Raw genomic sequence first — 17,695 nt, forward strand, 5'->3', positions numbered from 1 at the left:
CATATAGAATCATAGAATATCTCAAGTTGAAAGGGACCCATAGGGATCATGCAGTCCAACTCCCTGCTCCTCACAGGACTACTTAAAACTTTATGAAGCAACCCTGAGTCCAACGTCAAGCACAAAAGGACTGCATTTATTTCAAAGTGCCTTGAATACCGCTACAGTAGCATTTATATGTATAGCAACAGTAACATATGCACAGACATGGCCCCAGTCCATAACCCTAATGACTACCTCAGTGCAAATAAAAGTTAGTGCCAATATTAATACATAATGAGAATTGATATCATCATTACAGTCTTCTCTCATCCTGATGAACTGTCCTGGTTCTGCTTAGGTGGCACTTACTTACCTGCAGGCATCGTTATAATCTCTTGGAGTCAGCAGGGGTATTTTCCCAGACTGGGCACCATACCTCAGCAGCTATCTACAAAGAACCCAGCATCTCTTTTTTTATTTCAAGACAAACCAGTTCCCTGTTTTTCCATTTCCTTGAATGGTTTTACAGACCGCTAACCCAGGTGAATCACTTCTGTAAGCTCACAGCTCACATTAACCTTCTTACTCGTTGAGTCTGCTTGTAGTTCTCACACTGTTTGTGTGAGCTGCATGTGTCTCGTTAACTGGGTGACACCTCAGCTATCAATGGAGATGCTGCTCATATGTCACTAGCACTAGGGAGGATTTGCAGGGTTTTTTTTCATTGTACAGGTAATCACTTGAGTGAACTTTGGTTTAGTCTATGGTTATAGAGAAGCCAAGGCAGAGCACCTTTTTTTCCGTGTATTTGAATGTTTAGGTTTTTGTTTTGAAAGCAGTTGTGAGCATCAGTGAGCATAAACCAGCCTAAAAACTGGAATCATGGTGTGATGCATCAGGGCCAGAAGTAGGTGCGTGAATGGCAACCCTCACTTTGGTGGTGGCGTGTACAGTTTGGGCATATGTGTGTTTACTGTATAGAATTTTTCATCTAATATTTGTGAAGTGTGTCTCATCCCAGCTGACTATAAAATGTAACAGTGCATGTGTTCCTTTACTTCATAATATTTTGGTGCAGAGGAAGAGATGCAGGGATTGTAAAATCTGTATATGCCATTGATTTCCTGTGGCCAAATGAGCTGTTTCTTGTCAGTGGGGTGGTGTATGACTCCCTGTGTGCCTTTGCCGTCTGTTTCAGCTGCAAAGGAAAATATGTTCCTTCAGTCACTGTTATTTTCCTTCACACTTACAGCAGACTAGGAATACACACATGCCCTGTTAATATGAATCAGTTCGTGAGCTATGACTCATTATGCTATAGTAACTTGATTTTTTGCAACAGCTATACATATCTGTGATTAACAAAGATTGCCTTGGCCAATGTTAGAGCTGTGACTAACGCCAATCTTGTTAGGCATTCATCATCCAGATTTATCTCCTTGTCAAAAGTTTTGTTAAATAAGGTTTCCTCAAAGAAACATTGTCTTGCCATCAATTTTCCCCTGGCAGATGTATTGATTGAAATAAATGCGTTTTTCATGCCACTCTAGGAACTGAGTGACAGATCGTGCATTGAATACAATAAATACAACCATTGTTCTTATTGTTACTATAATTATTACTGTATCGCAATATCGACAGCAGCAGCAGCATCTAATAATAGCAGAGACACCTCTTTATACTAATAAAAAATCCTTGTCCTGTGTGAAAAGGTTTTCGAATCACCTGAGTGATTGTTCTGATGTGGTGGCTCAGAAATGGCTCCTTGTTTCCCAGAGCAGAGCAGCCTTCTATCAGGTTTTCCACTCCTCCTGCTAGAAATCTACATATCCATATTTATTTAGGTAATTTTCCGAGGGATTCAGAAGCTTTTCATCACTATGCAGTATGTGATTTCACACATCTCCACACGTAATGCATCAGAGAATAATATCAGCCTCATAGAATAGCCTGTCCCAGTATTACATTTCTCTAGCCTGATGTACGTATTGGGCAATAGCTTAACTCACACACTTACCACTATTTTAACATAGATGCGTTTTCTTCATCATCCCTCCCTCCTGTCCAGTCTCTGTGTACAAACGGGTGCTGATTTTCTCTGAAATCTATTTCTTTTTCCTCCATTGTTATTTTTTTTCTGCAGAAAAGACGTTAGCAGGGCTCACACGAATATTGGACTGAAGGAGGGCCTTTTAGGATGGGCCTCTGAGGACTGGGGGATGTTGCTGATACCATTAGGGCTTGCTGTGCAGCTCCTGGAGTGGCAGGAGCTCCTCTGGGCTGTTTGCACCAGCCCCTTCCAGCGTCCTCCTTTCCACCTTGTAGTGTTCTTCCCTCCCGCTCCCTCTCCTCTCCCCTTCTCTGTTTCCCCAGCCACTTTCTCACTTCCCTCTGCTGCAACCCCTGCTGTTGCTTGCTCATCTGGAGTGGCTCCAGAAGCCCCCCTAGGCTGCCTTGAGTTCCCCTGGGAGTCCCAGGGGGGAAGCAGGACTGTGGGCTTCACTGGGTCCTCCCAACAGCCAGGTTGCCAGTCCCTTCCCACTGCTCCAACACTCACATGAGCTTCGTATTAATGAGCATGGGATCCCTCTAGGCCTTACAGCAGTTTCGTGGTGAGACCGCCAAATGAAAGAAGCACTTTTTGTTGACATGACTATTTGGAAACTGTGCCTGGCGGCCGGGGCTGCTAAAAGGGGCCAAGGTATCCTTATAGTCATCATCTGCAGCTGAGCAGGGAAGGAGCCATTTGCAGAGCTGTGATTAAGAGGGGGTACTGCTCACCAAATAAATATTGCACTGATTGAAAAGCAGATCAGAATATCTTGATTTATAGTGCCAAAGATTTATGGCTTATCATGCATGCAGCAGTCTAAACTGACTATACAATTGCTGTATCTCTGAGAGACTGAAGAGCCACCCCAGCTGTCAAAACTTAAAATAAATGAACAGTGGCTGTTTGAGCCGCTTCTGCCTTCAAATTCTCTATTTCCAAGAGGCATTCTCAATATTGTGTGTCTCTCCTTAGTACATATGTGCTAGAAATATGGAATAGTACCAAACTGGTTTGTTCCAGCTTCATACAAAAGGGACCATGGCTGTGAGGTTATCACAAAGACAGTTCAGAAACAGAAAAAATAGTGTCACCTGATTTTAGGCCTGTGGGTCTCCTCTGTGGTTCAGCACAGTTACAGCTCAGATGTCTTATATTTTCTTCTGGGTTTCTTAGGGAGTGATTAATTTGGAAAGAAAAGACCAACCTCTGGTTTTGTTTAGAGTGTTTAAGTATTGTAATGAGTCAGTAAGATAACTGAGAAGATTTTTTTGAGATCCTGGCTAAAATACAGCCTTCAAATGTTGTTTCTTTTGCAAATTCGAAAGAAGGGAATGAAAGGGAACTGTTCAAACAGCTGTGAGGATTTCTGAAGTCATTATTACAGAGGGAAAAAATAGTCTGTATGTTTTGCATATAGGTATACACCAGAATTCATAGAAATTGAAAGACTTTTTCTGAATATCCAATGGGGTTTCAGTAGTACCCTCTGCTAACACGATTAGTATGGCAAACAGACCTCTGTCTAGTATGGGAATGTGCAAAATACAGTTCTACTGATATTCAGCTTGTATCAAACATCAGTTTAGATGTAGGGAACCATGCTTTGGCTCCTGATGCCAAGCATAGTTTCTGAGATGGTTTCTGTGCAAAACCACAGAGTTGACAGTATCTGTGTATATCTGTGTATATCTGTGCAGAAGAGCAAATTGCTGTAAATCAACTATATAAATGAGAGGTAGTGATTTTTGATTTCAGCCATTTGCTTTGACTATGGGTTTTGATATATTTCTAAGGAAAGGTCTTTTGTCAGTATGGCCAAAATGACTGATTTGCAGCAAAGCATAGCCTTTTAACTAAACTTGCTACTTTTTGTTTGTTGACTTGGATACATTTATAAGAGTAGCTGCATATCTTATTTATAAAGGTGCTGAATATCTCAGCTTATTTTCTCAGTGTTACAATGCTGGAAAACTGTGAATGAGATACTCCTCATTCATGTGTTAGATGATACTATTTTGTATTTGCAAACCATGTCAAACTGCATTAGGATGGAAACCGTGATCTGATTACAACTAATATGTGTACTAATAATACAGCACACATCACTGCAACATGTCTTACAAGCTGTGAACAGAACTGAGTGCCAAAGATGATTTCCCCTCTGATTCTGCATAGGATCCAAAGGCAACAACAGCAACTGCAATGGTCAAAATCTGAGAGGAAAAATTTGCCTGTATTTCTTTATTTGTAACTGTATTAATGATAATATGGATTGTCACCATTTGGAATGTAATTTTGTATTAGCTTATTTTTTAAAAATAAAACTGTTTAAAGAGGATACCATAATCTGGTACAAAAGTTTAAAATCATCCATTTGAGATAACCTGGTAAGGATGCTCTTCCATCCCTCCTGTATTTGCTGAAACTCTGACTATTCCTTGAGTGTTGATAGTTCCTCTTTAGCTTTAGAAATGTATTTTTTTGCTGACTAATTTAGCTTCGTGCACTAAAACCTTGTTTTGCCCTTTCTCTCACCCCCTTCCTGACCAAGAGCAATGGGTAGCAACTGCTAACTAAGGAATCTTTCTGGTGCCAGTGAAGGTTTTGATTATATGCCCAGACTCCAAATAGAGCCCTTTTTGATTTTTTTGTAAATAGGAGGAGGAGAAAATATTGTATTGGGTCTCATGTCCTGAGCCAAATAGATAGAGGACTAGTCTTGCTGCAGGTCAATGACAGACACTCCTTTTTTTATTTTTTTTTTTTCTGTGAAAATGTTTCCGTCCTTATTTGAAACAATCAGAGCAGATGGGAAAAAAGCTGACATTGCAGGTTTCAGAATTGATGAAGCCTGTGCCAGTTACAGCCTCCCTGCGCTGTGGACCCAGGAGTTTTGCTCGTTTTTAGACTGTGCAGCACAGAGACATTACAGGGACAAAGAAACTTGGGCTGCTGGTAGCCAAGGAGTTAGAGCTTTCTGTAAAATGAAGAGCTGCAAACACCAGGTGTTTCAAAATCTTACTCTAGCTCCTTACTCTTCCCCCATATTTACATGGAAAAAAGTTTAAATACTACTACCCTGGACTGTAACTACTCTCCACTCACTTCTGGGCTGTTTGGCTTTCAAAATTATCTCCACACCACAAGGGCTTCCTTTTTCTAAAATGAAGGGCGAGGTTTGCAGATAAATCACATGACTTCTTGACAAAAATAATTACTGAGGTGGGTGACGAGCCATTAGATCGTGGTTACAATATGACTTTCCAGCATAAGGTGCTAGAGAAATCTTCACTCAAACGAACGGTAGTACCAATGATAGCATAGACAACTTTTTTCTATTTGCTCAGACGCTTCTAGAGAGTTGGTTAGACATCTACTTCTTCAGAGAAGTGCAGTGTTATTAAATAACCTTAAAATAAATGCAGGTTTGGCTTGGGGGATATATGCACCCTGGGAGATAAAGAATAGTCAGGATGGACCATTCAGCCCTTAACCTTCCTTGTGAGACACTGAGAAGTGAGAAGACGCTTGTGTTAGTGGTGGTTTTGTGATGTGGACCTGCTCTGGAAACTTCAGTTCATTTTAAAGAGGAACCAAGCAGTTGTCAGGTGTTGCCATCTTTCGGTCTTTAACAACCAAATCTAGAAGTCAAATTCTCATGTGTCATTTTGCTCAAACTCATGTGCTTTCACATTTTTAAGGACTGCTAGGGTGAGTTATACCTAAGTCATTGACCTATGGATCTCGTTTATCTCATGGATGGACATCTTCCAGCTCTACCATTATTTGGTTTTTACTGTTTTCCTGCTGGAGAGAGAATATAGAGGGGTTCAAGGAGACAAACCTGTTGGGTCTAAAATGGTTGCCACCTTCTGGCACAGGTGGCTCACTGCTACCTTGGCAGAGTGCCTGTTAATGCAGGTTCTTTGCATTTCTGGCCATCTGTGCCTGGAGCAGTGGGTCACGGAACGGGTCCCAGGCTGAAGCCCTTCGTGGCAGCTGTGGGTGGACTTCAGAGAGGCAACTTGCACTCCCAACAGATACATTGCCCACTCCCAAGATACATTCAGCTTTGGACAGGGGCTGGCTGGGAGTGAGCCCTCCCCTTATTCTGTGCCAGGTCAGAGAAGTCCCACGACATGTCACTTACCACCTGGCTGGCACCACTCTGTCTCTTTTTGAAGCACGGCTAAGCAGAGAGACTGGGGTGAAGGCTATGCGAAGCCCTCAAAAAGAATGCTGTGTACTTAAATTATTTTTCTTCTTCATTTTACCTAAGACCTCAAGAAATCAATACTCAGAAGTGGCCTGATTGAGAACAGTAGCATTGTAGACCAGATTTCTTGATGCATGTGGAAGGGGTGTGTATCCTTTCACACAATGAGATGAGATATATTTGACTCTGTTGCTTATCACCATGGACAAATATATTGCACTTTCTTGCTGAAACAAGCTGACTGCATTTCCCTGCTTTTATGTAATTAGTGAAGTTTTTGCTGTCTGCTGTGGTGTGATTTTCAAAGACGTGTGAAATGTCAAAACACACTCATAGAATGACAAGTGGTAACAGTTCATCCTTTCTTAGAGAGTCTTGTCCAGAAGTGGACAGGATTAGACCCTAACCCCAGGGTCAGTTCCTGGAGTGTTCCCCTGCAGCACCTGCAGTCAGAGCTTGCCTTTGCATGAGACTGTTGGGAAGGGAGGTCTTCCACACACACAGCTCTCTGCTCTGCCTGTCGCTGCTTTAGAGAATGGCTCAAGGGAAAGGTGCCTTTTTTCCTTCTCTTTTGAGAAGGGAGCAGAGGGAAAAGAGCAGAAAACTCTGCTGTTTTGATCCGCCTGTTTCTTATTCTAGTTGCATAAACACACCAGAGTATTTCTCTAAATTAAATTAAGCAAACCTTTCATGTTCTCTCCCTGCTTCAAGAAAGCTAATGTGGCTGCTTGCAGATTTGCAGCTACAGAGAAGACAAAGATCTGTAGTGTGCACAGACTCAAGTGCTGAGCAGTGTCATGCTGAAAGAACCTGCACGAGCTTTAATAGAGTATAAAAGCTTTCTGGGCACCAAGCAAAAAGCTGTTTAAATCCCTGACAGGGATGAGAGCACAGCATGTATTATCAGCAAATACACAGAGATGGGAAGGCTCTCAGAACATTTGCGTTTTGGATTTGCTGTAATTAAAAGGTTTTGACTTTTCCAAGAAGGTTGAAATGGTGGAAGGAGTAAGTGTAAGACTTCACCTTTTCCCTGTCTCCATACGAATATTTAGGGCTCTTCCCTTTTTTCTGTATGTGTGCCTGACTTACACTGATCCTAATGGCAATTTTTCTTGAATATAAGGGATGTAAAACCCCATGGGCTTCTCTTTCATATTTATAATCATCACTTGGTACTCAGATTGTGACAGTCCCAAGTTTCCCTGCCCCACACAGTGAAGGACTGACCCCCACTGTGCACGGCACTGAACACACAGCACAAAGATTGTTCCCGGGCTGCAATTCCTCATGAAAGCAGACCCTTTTCCTCACAAGCATATGTGTAGAGCTGCGTATCTTGAGAGATTGGTGCCTGCACAGACCCCAGATAAAATGCAGCAGGCGTCTGTGAGGCAGAATGATGCAAGCTGAACTGGAGCGGAAAGCGATGCTTGTGGATCAGTGGTGGACAGGTCAGATGATGATGTAGTACGTATGGGTTCTTTGAGGGGAAAATGACTACTTCAGGAAGGTTTGACTGTAGGCAAGTTTTGTCTGACTAAGATTTCCCTTATTTTGATAACTAATTTGCCTCTCTGCAAGAGTCTATGTAACTCAAGGACTATTGTATTAGTAATCTGTATCAAGTGGCATAGCTGGAGCTACCAGTTACAGCAATATAGGGCAGGTGGATGAACGCTTTCTCCAATATCAAACAGATGCAGGAAAAGAAGTGCTGTAAGGTTGAAAATGTCATCTCAGTCACCAGTAGCAGTCTGTAAAGATGAGAGAGAAAAGTGAGAAGGGAAGACCATGCCCACTGAATAGAGGATTCCTGCCTAATATAGGAGGTAAATGAGTACGTCTCTACTTATCTGATTAAGTGGAAGGTAAATAGGAGCAAGTTGAAGGAAGGTCTTTCCCTTCTTGGCTGTTAACTAGATGTGACTGCCACTTCAGTGGTGGCAGCCCTCCCTCCAGTTTCAGCTACTCAAATAGCAGCAGACAAAGACTGGGAATAGGCAGTGTGGATAAGCTGGTTATTCAATGTTTGGACTGTGACCCCCTTCTTCCAGTCAGGCTGTTGAATATTCATGTAAGTGGGCTCAGACAGATCCCTGCCATCTGTCTGTATTTATATGACTTCATCCAAACAGCTCCAAAACATGTAAAATTTTATCCTCACAACAGCTCTTCAAAGAAAGAGGGATTTCTCACCTATCTGAAGGGAAAAGGAATCAAAACACAAAGCGATGTAGCAAGTAACCAGATTTATTCACCTGGACTCCAGCAGACAGGATCCAAATTCAGCTCTTTTAACTGCCAGGCCCAGCTATAGCCCAAGGCTATCAAGGCAGAGATCATATCTAGTGCTCTAAGGTATTGTATAGCTCACCTAATATTGCTCATTAAGCATAAAAAAAAAAATCTTAGTATGCAACTAAAAAGGAAACTGGAGATTCTGTTGCTATATGTGTGTATGGGTACAGAATGAAAGTATTTGACGAGGAAAATCAATAATAAACCCATTACTTAGGCATCTCAGCCTGCACTGCATTCAGTTGCACACTTTGATGGTCAGATAAAATGGGACTGTCATGCAAGCTTCAGTAAACAGTGTGCCCATATGGGCAATTCTGTGAGGGGACAGATTGTCACAGCTACGTTTGACCTGGTTTAGAGCAATCGTGGCTCTCCTTTGGCACCATGGATACACTGTTGACATTTCAGTAAAGCTGCTTCAAAAAAAAATGAGTGCCATTGTCAGAATAGTGTGGCATTTTATGAGTCAGAAGCAATTTTTACATTTCAAATCAAGCAGCAAGCCCAGTACTTCTGCTCTCCGGTCAGAGCCTCTTAAACAGGCTGAATGGGAAAGATGAAGGGACAAGACTATTGAGAGGACAAGCCCAGACTTCTCAGTGTACCTGCATTGTTACTGTGTACATGTGGTTGTGTTACTCATATGCTTCAGGGATTGAAATCTGAAGCTCTGATTCAGCTCTCAGAAGCCCACACACAGGCAGGTCATCACAGAAGAGATGTCTGTGAGATGGCTGAGTGGAGGTACTTGGTTTTGTACCTGCGCCCAGAAGGTGGCAAATGTGGGGTAGCAGTCCACCTTACTTTAGCTTACTTTCTTATCTGTCCAGGCCCTTGCCTTTGTGCTATTTTTAGGCATGAGTGCATTTTGAAAATAAAAAGGGATTTATTTTCACTGTGGTGCTCAAGAAACTCTTACATGCATTTTGGAAACATGCCAGCGGGGATCTTTGTGCCTTTAACACCACATTGAAATGTTTTCTTCTTTCAAGGATCTTTCTCCCTGGCTTAGTGTGTAAGAATAGCCTCAAGGCTTTCAGCTTACTCAATCGATATATTTTTGTTGATGATTTTTTTTTAAACTGTTTTTCAGGCATTGGAAAAAATGTCATCTGTGACCGAACGGCGACTCCCCTGGATGCCTTTAGGATGATGACCGCAGCTCATTATTACCCAAAGCTGATGAGCATCATGGGGAATGTTTTGCGCTTCCTGCCTGCTTTTGTGAAGATGAAGCAGCTGATCCAGGAGGGTTACGTAGGGGAGCTGCTGGTGTGCGAGGTGCAGGTTCACAGTGGAAGCCTGCTAGGCAAGAAATACAACTGGAGCTGTGATGACCTAATGGGAGGTGGGGGCTTGCACTCAGTTGGCACCTACATCATCGACCTCCTGACCTTCCTGACCAGCCAGAAGGCTGTTAAAGTGCATGGGTTGCTCAAGACCTTCGTGAAGCAGACGGACCACATCAAGGGCATACGACAGATCACCAGCGATGACTTCTGTACGTTTCAGATGGTTCTAGAAGGTGGCGTGTGCTGCACGGTGACACTCAACTTCAACGTCCCGGGGGAGTTCAAACAGGACATTATTGTGGTGGGTTCGGCAGGACGGCTGATTGTAATAGGCACTGATCTCTATGGACAGAGCAACAGCTCTCCTCAGCGGGAGCTCCTGCTAAAGGACTCCACGCCAGTCAGCAACTCCTTACTTCCAGAGAAGGCCTTCAGTGACATCCCATCCCCCTACCTTCGGGGCACCATTAAGATGGTTCAAGCTGTCCGGCAGGCATTTGAGGACCAGGATGACAGGAGGACCTGGGACGGGAGGCCCCTTACAATGGCTGCCACTTTTGATGACTGTCTGTATGCCCTGTGTGTGGTGGACACCATTAAAAAGTCAAACCAGTTGGGGGAGTGGCAGAACATTTCAATCATGACCGAGGAGCCAGAATTGAGCCCAGCATACTTAATCAGCGAAGCCATGCGGAAGAGCAGGATGTCTCTGTACTGCTAGCTCCTCTCAGCTCATAGGAAAGAATAGGAACCAGACAGCTCTTGGAGGAAATGGTAATTCAGCCCCTGTGAAGGGCTTGGGCATCTTAGAAAGAGCTGAGGATACAGGAGAAGGAAATATGGTGTATGGATCAACTAAAATCTGTTGGTGGCTACATGCCAAAGTTATAAGGTCCTTAGAAATGCCCAAAACAGATAGGAGACGTAAGAGCTGACATAACTGTTTTAATAACAGTATTAGATGGCTGATTGGAAAGATATATCATGGACTCATCTCCTGCTTGCAGGTGCTTTAGATTATCCAATTGTGTTTACTGTGAAAGGTTGGGAGGATCCTTTTAGATTTTCCTTACCTACCAGAGGGCTGTGAAGGTACTGTCATGTCGTTAAATTTTATGTAGTGTCTGACATGAATGGTTCCTATCATGACAGCTGACACCACCGTGCTGTAGTACTACACCTCTAACCAACACATGGAATAATAGGACTTGGTGTGAAAGTGTCGTGTGATACGGAAAATCTCGGCAGCTCACTTTTCAAATATCAAAGCTTCTCTGTGTTGGTTTAGCTAGTTGTTTGTTTTTTGGTTTTTGTTTTTTTAAAGCACAATTCAGTTGGAAAATGTGTGGCTTTTAAAACAAAGCAGTCCTCAACCATAGAGCTTATGCCCCAGCATTGGAGGGGGAGGGAAGATCTTCTGTGAGCTCCTGGTAAGCTTCAGTGTTAACTGCACAGATTTGCTGATTAAAATGGGCTGTGCAAAACCTTCATGGATGGCAAGTGGCATGACATGGTAGTGTTTTATTACACGGCTGAACTCAGGCTAGTCTTACGAAGGTTTACACACAATTTCCTGTGTCTGGGACTGACTTTTGAGTGAATTCATCGTACATTTTGGTTTTAGGTGGAAAAGCAGTAGAAATTGAACCCAAAACCGTATGATGCTTAGATGGGTGGTGTTCTTTTAAACCTTTGTGAACTCACACTTGAGAGATGCACACTGACAATTAATTTCATATAGCTCAACCCAGAAGCTTTCACCTCCACCAAGCAGTGAGTGTGAGTGAAAAATGAAAGGGATGAGAAAATTTCCTGTCCATTTCCAGGGAAAAAAATTACATAAGGCCCCCACCTCTTCACCTCCTTAAAGTGGCCAGCTACTGGTACTGTAGTAATCATTCCCTGTCATCAGTGCAGGGGTGGACAAACTCTTTTGATGTGTTTGTCCTGTCCTTCTTTTTAGTATTTTAGATTGCAGTCTTGAAATAATATATTTTTTTGAGAATATATTCTCAAAAGAATATAGTGAAAAGCACATGAATTATCCCAGTAAAAAGGGATACTGCTTTTCGGCATAAAGCTGCTCCAGTGTGTTTACAACATTAGGTTCTCAGATAGGAAAAAAGTAGAACACAAGCTTATAGCACTAAATTATATTAAACTTGAGAAAAACCTTTTCAGGGTTTTGTGTTAATTTTGACTAGGGGAAAGAAGACAACATTTGGATGAGCAGTAAATTAAAAGAGAAAATATGACCTTCTTTCTCAAGGCCATCACATTAGTGTTGCTATTTTAGGTTAGAAAGAACTGTCAGAATAATTTAGATTTTTTAAAAAGCACTTACAGTTTTTCTATTTTTAGGAGCACTAAGGGCTTCTCTAGGACTTCTCCTACAAATGACTTCATTTGATTGCTGTATGCTGCTGCCTGTCCTATGCCCAGTTTTAGAGCTTCATGTTTTTAAACAGGAGGGCATCAACGGTGTGGTTCATCTCATCTGACTTTAGCCAGCTGAAAGTTGGGTGTCTTGTCCTGGTCAGCTGTGCAAGGACACAGTAGTCAATACAGAGAGGACTCTCCAAAGGCTGACTCAGTTCATCTGAAGATTAATACAGAAGGAGGTGCCCATTGGAAATTCCTTTCTCCTTTGCAGAGAATCTTGACTTCTAAATTTTCAGGTGGCTAAAGTTAGGAAATTTGACTCCCACCCCAAAATTATTAATGTGTGCTTAATTATGTGTGACCTGTCATGAAATATTCCCCAAAGTGTAATAGCGTGACTGATGAAGGAATAATATAATACTGCAAAACCACACCCAAATGGAGAATTGTTCCTATCCATGCTGTTCTGCCAGTTCTAGCAACTGTCTCTGGGGCTGACTGCTTCTGCTAAGACCTCGGGCAAGCTTTCATCATTCCTTCTTGGAAGCAGCCCTTGACAAGTTTGGATGTTTTTGCTAAAAGATTTCTCTGAGAATTCCTGAGGTAGTATCTGTGCCAACAGGAATTATAATTGCTGAGGTATACCATGCTATCCAGTTCCTGCCCTGAAAAACACACAGAGAAATACAGAAGAGAGAATTTGATCAAGGAATCATATCTCTTTCTCCTGAAAAATGGAATTAGCCCCATGGAGACCAAGAAAGTTTTCATATAGTAAGGCAAAAGCCATTTATTGAAAATGGTGGCTAGTTCAAGTCATGAATGCAAGCCTGGTGGATAATTAAGCATGTCTACTTAAACATAATCCGAAACTGGAATTAAACATGGACCAAAATGTTTGTGAATCTTGCTTCTTAGTGGTTTGGTCATTGTGCTGGCATTGCTGTTCATATCTTTGCACCTCATTTCAGTTGGCAAATATCGACGTTTTTTCCTATCTGTATTTTCTTTTTTTCTGCGTCAATCTGGGTTTTGTGATGCCAGCTGGAAGAAGATATGCTGGAATCCCGTTCCCTGCCCCTGCAGTGAACAGTCCCCAGGCGAGACACAGTGTATAGGGAAAGCACTACTGAGCCCAACCTTTCTGTCCCGGATCCAAAGGTTTAGGTGACAGGCATCATCCATCCTCTGTGCAGACTTACTGATGCAGATAGTGCTGCTTAGCAGAAAGAAAACCTCATGCTTTGGTTACGTAGCTATCTGATGCTCGTATTAGTACTGGCTTCCAGATGGGTTGAATCCTGTACAGCTCGTTGTGTAACCACAGTGAGGCAGGCGGAATGGGCAGGGGCAGGGTGGGACCTCCTCTTCTGGCAGCAGCAGAGATCTTATGCTAGATTTAGGTGAAGTTGTTACCTAACTGGGATGGCAGCAGTAACTGCATCGGTTCAGGATTGTATGACAGTTTTTCCATTCTCTTGGAGGTGAAGGTGCTGCAGTGTGAAGTGTAAAGATACTAAACTTCCATCTGGCTTAGAGGAGGAAGGAATTAGTTTATTTATAGAATGTGTATTACTATTCTGATAAATTGTTACTTTACAGTCTGGGATCTTTCTTGGCAGCATCAAGCCCTCTGCTCTTTTGGTACAGTTGACAGTAAGTTGAATTGCCCTAAGTAGCCTCTGGAGTTCATGCTGGGTTTAAGAATTCGGGCAGCAGATAGCAGAGATGTACTTGATTGAACTCAGAAGCGGTACCACACCAGGAAACATATATTTGGAATTGCACTTTTAATGCTGTTTTTTAATGCTGTGCCACAAGGTCTGAGATGAATGCTGCTAGGATTGGTGCAGGCCTAACAGCCAAACTGTGGCTACTGCTGGAATTTACAGTAGCCCCCAAATGAGCTTGTTCATATACTAGGTAAGAAATATTCCTTCTGTTTTCCCAGGGCTGCTGTTGGAGAGGTTCTTTCCTTTGCCATCAACCTGTGCACATAGGATACTGAACATTATGGTCTGTTGCCAAAGACAAAAAGAGCCAAAGGGGAGAGCGCAGGTGAAATGCTCTGCTGCTCTGCAGGGGTCTGCTCCAATGCTGCGATGGTCAGCTGAGAGACGATGTCTTAGTTTCCACAGGAATTGCATTGGGGTCCACACTGGGGTAGGGCAACCTTACGCTATGTGACAGCAGGACACAAACTGAAGTCCTTCCACATGCCCAAAGGGAGAGTGGTGACTGCAGCTGGGAGCAACAGGAAGGGGTGTCTGCAGTCTGGTACCTGTATGCCTGTGCCAACAGGGCAAATACGGTGGTCGCGTGGAGGGTGAGGGCTGCGCCTCCTGAGGGTGACAGCAGCAGCCGTGCTCCACCTCTGTGTTTGGGAGCCTGAGAAGGGACCCTGCCCTCGGGGAAGCAGCATCTGCCTGTACTCCTGCTAGATCCGTGCACGCCCTCAGTGCTGAACTCAGTGAAGTCCTACGTGGAGGCATAAGAACTCTGCAAGGGCTTGGGGTTTCCTATATCTAATATCATGCATGTGTTAATAGTACTTTAGCTGTGTAGTTAGAAAATACCAAGTAGAGATGATACGTCCTCACCCATGCAACCAATATGGCAGAGAATCAGGGCATGCATAGATGAGTTTAGGCTCAGGATGGGCTGCTGTGGAGTTCATCCTTTGCTTTGGCTGAAAGCATGAGAAAATTCCTGCCCACCCAGCATAGGGCAATCAGAGGCACTCTCCACTTTGTACTTAGTGTTTCCTTCTTTTGGATAGCTTTCAGATTAGTGACTGTACAAGTGAAACCTGTCCTGGAAGTTTAGCCATTCAAAAAAGGAGGCTTTTCTGCTTTGTGTGGTCACAGTGCAAGGACAATGCAATTTCTCTGTTACCTTGTTTATATCTGTGTCCATACAACTGCGGAAAAGGCCTAGACAATTTAAAATGACCCATGGATGTACCAAAAAAAGTATGTTATTTAATGGGTAAAGGTAAACATAGTATCTTGATGTCTTTGCAGAGGTTCAGAAATTAGATGACAGAATTTCTTGTTGCTGGGAATTTTTATATTTGACTTTTTTCTGTGGCCTTCAATATAAAACATCATGCCTTGTGAAGTCTATTCCCTGTTAAGTTCTGTATTTACAAGGGTTTAAAAGAACGCAGCAGACTTTTGGCTTTGTGCAGATACTCAACACTGGTGTGATGTTCCAGTGGCCCAGTGATGTACCCTTAGGTACGTATGAAACTCAGCGCTGGACTGTTTGACCTCTGCAGTGCTCTCTGGGTATCTAGGACTAGTTGTGAAATGGCAGGATTATTCAGGACAGCAGTTTCACCTTGTTGTTCTTGAAGTTGCTACTTGTGGGGAGGAGCAAAGTGTGAATTTTAGAGATGAAGTATTGCTGAATAATAATAGGCAGTCTTATCTGCTTTAAAATTTCCTCTCTCTTGAGCTGCTGGACGAAGTCTGTCCAATAAAAATAATTTCCTGTTAACAATAACTGCCCACTTGCATTTGCTCATGAAAGGAAGAAATTTTAAGTAAATGGGACTATACATAATGCTGCATTCATGAACCGATGTAATAACCTCATGACTTACTGAGTGTGTGAAGCCAGAGCCCAGGCAAGTAATGACTTTTTTGAAGCTGCCATATCGAAGCCTTGGGGTTGGGGAATAAAGGGTATCAGCTTAGGTCAAACTGAAATAGCTTTTATTCAGCATTTTCAGTTAAATGAATAAACAGAATGGCTGTCGTCAATCCAAAACTGAACACAAAACATGTTTGTAGGTTATTTACATTTTTTCTTTTGGGATTAAGTTCAATTTTTAAAGAATGCTGTTTTGAAATTAAAAGTTTAAAAAAATCCACCTTTTACTATGTTTTGGCATGTCTGAAATTAACTGTTTGGGGTTGGGTGTGGGTTTTTTTGGTTGGTTGTGGGTTTTGGGGGTTTTTTTTAGTTCATATTTTAAAAAATCCCATCTATTAGGTTCAGTGAATCCATTAAGGATGTACAGTGAATTCAGCTGCCCTTGGGCAGGTTTGGCTCACAGTGTCATGCAGTGACCCCATTTGTAGCATCTGAATTTGGCCATCTGGGTTTTATTTGTGTCTTCTTGTGGCAGTGGGAAAACCGGTTCATTACACGGAGTTGGCTACAGATAATCAAGATACTTTTTGCAGCAGTGCCAGCCATAGTCTTTAAAAGCACTTAACTCTGTTAACTTGTTTACCATAGTTATTTATGACCTTGCAGCCATGTGCTGTCCATTACTTCCTTTGCTTTCTACACCAGCCGTCAGACTCGCATCCCTCCCCTTTCTGTTTCTCATTCCATTGCAAGCCACAAGGCGAGTCTCCCTTGTTTCCCGCTGAGCTTGCGCTCGGTCTGTGTTACACATGGCATGCAGGGTGGCTAACCTACAACTTGAAGTAACTTTTAACAGATTCATTGAAGAGTATGTTAACACCGCAACTGCTCAAGTACGTGGCATACCGAATGCCCAGCCAGGGCAGGAATAAAAGCTCCCTGCTATGCTGTGCTTCACAAGTGACACTCACTGTTTCTCGCTGTCCTGGTTTTCTTTTATTTGATTTTGAAAATGAGAATATGTTCAGTTTGTTGCTGTGTCGATATTAAGTATATATTTATTGTTTTTCAGACATACATACATATATATAAATGCTATATATATATAATGTCAACGCATGGACATATGTACAGTAGATATTTTAAAGAGCTATTTATCAAGAAAAGTAAGTGTTATAAGTAAACAGAGTTTATATTTTATATATTATGTAGATAGCAAAAAAATGGTTAAATTATAGTAGGATTTTTGGGGGTGGGGTTGGGGAAATGGGCAAGGACTGGTTCTAGCATTTTAAATAGCCAAACTACTTTGTACGGAAGCTGCCTGCTGTGCCTCTCGGCTGCAATATCTGTTTGTTTCTTCTTCTGGAAGATGATGTGCATTGTTACTTTTACATTGCTTGGGGAATGTAGTTAGTTTATTCTCAGCCAACTGGTATGTGCTGCTTAAAACATGGTTTCCTGCTGTTCTGCATATTTGCATTGATGGAATAAAAGGATCTTAACTGGCAAATAAAGATGTAAAAGGATATGATCTCAGCTGTCTATCGTTTTTCCCCAGACTTGTATTTTGGGGGGGCGGGGTAACGATCATCACCTTTGCCTGGTTTCTGGCCTGCCTGTTAAGTTCAACGCATCAGAGTAAAATACAGAGGCTTTGTGCTTGGGGACAGGGATTGTGGTGGAGGGAGGGAAAGAAGAAGGTTTAACAACACCAAGCTATGTGAAGGTTTAATGTTATGACAAGGACTGAATTAACACCTGCTGGAGTGATGTGTCCTGAGGAGACAGTTGGGTTTATTGCCAAAGGATGCGAGCAAGTCCAGTGGCATAGCAGAATGGGGACATTGGATATCCCTGCTGAGC

The 17,695-nt window shown here is 42.5% G+C and overlaps 1 protein-coding gene across 1 annotated transcript in view; it reads left to right on the forward strand.

Annotated features, from left to right (window-relative positions):
* The window catches only part of GFOD1 (Gfo/Idh/MocA-like oxidoreductase domain containing 1), a 76,376-nt gene extending 59,013 nt beyond the window's left edge, over positions 1 to 17,363 (forward strand). The window contains exon 2 of the mRNA XM_074871736.1: positions 9,649 to 17,363. Coding sequence (XP_074727837.1) covers positions 9,649 to 10,568 — 920 coding nt within the window. The 3' untranslated portion in view covers positions 10,569 to 17,363. The remainder of the gene's footprint in view (positions 1 to 9,648) is intronic.
* The last annotated feature ends 332 nt before the right edge of the window (positions 17,364 to 17,695 follow it).

Source organism: Strix uralensis, chromosome 1, assembly GCF_047716275.1.
Source record: "Strix uralensis isolate ZFMK-TIS-50842 chromosome 1, bStrUra1, whole genome shotgun sequence".
In the NCBI taxonomy this organism is placed as follows: domain Eukaryota; kingdom Metazoa; phylum Chordata; class Aves; order Strigiformes; family Strigidae; genus Strix; species Strix uralensis.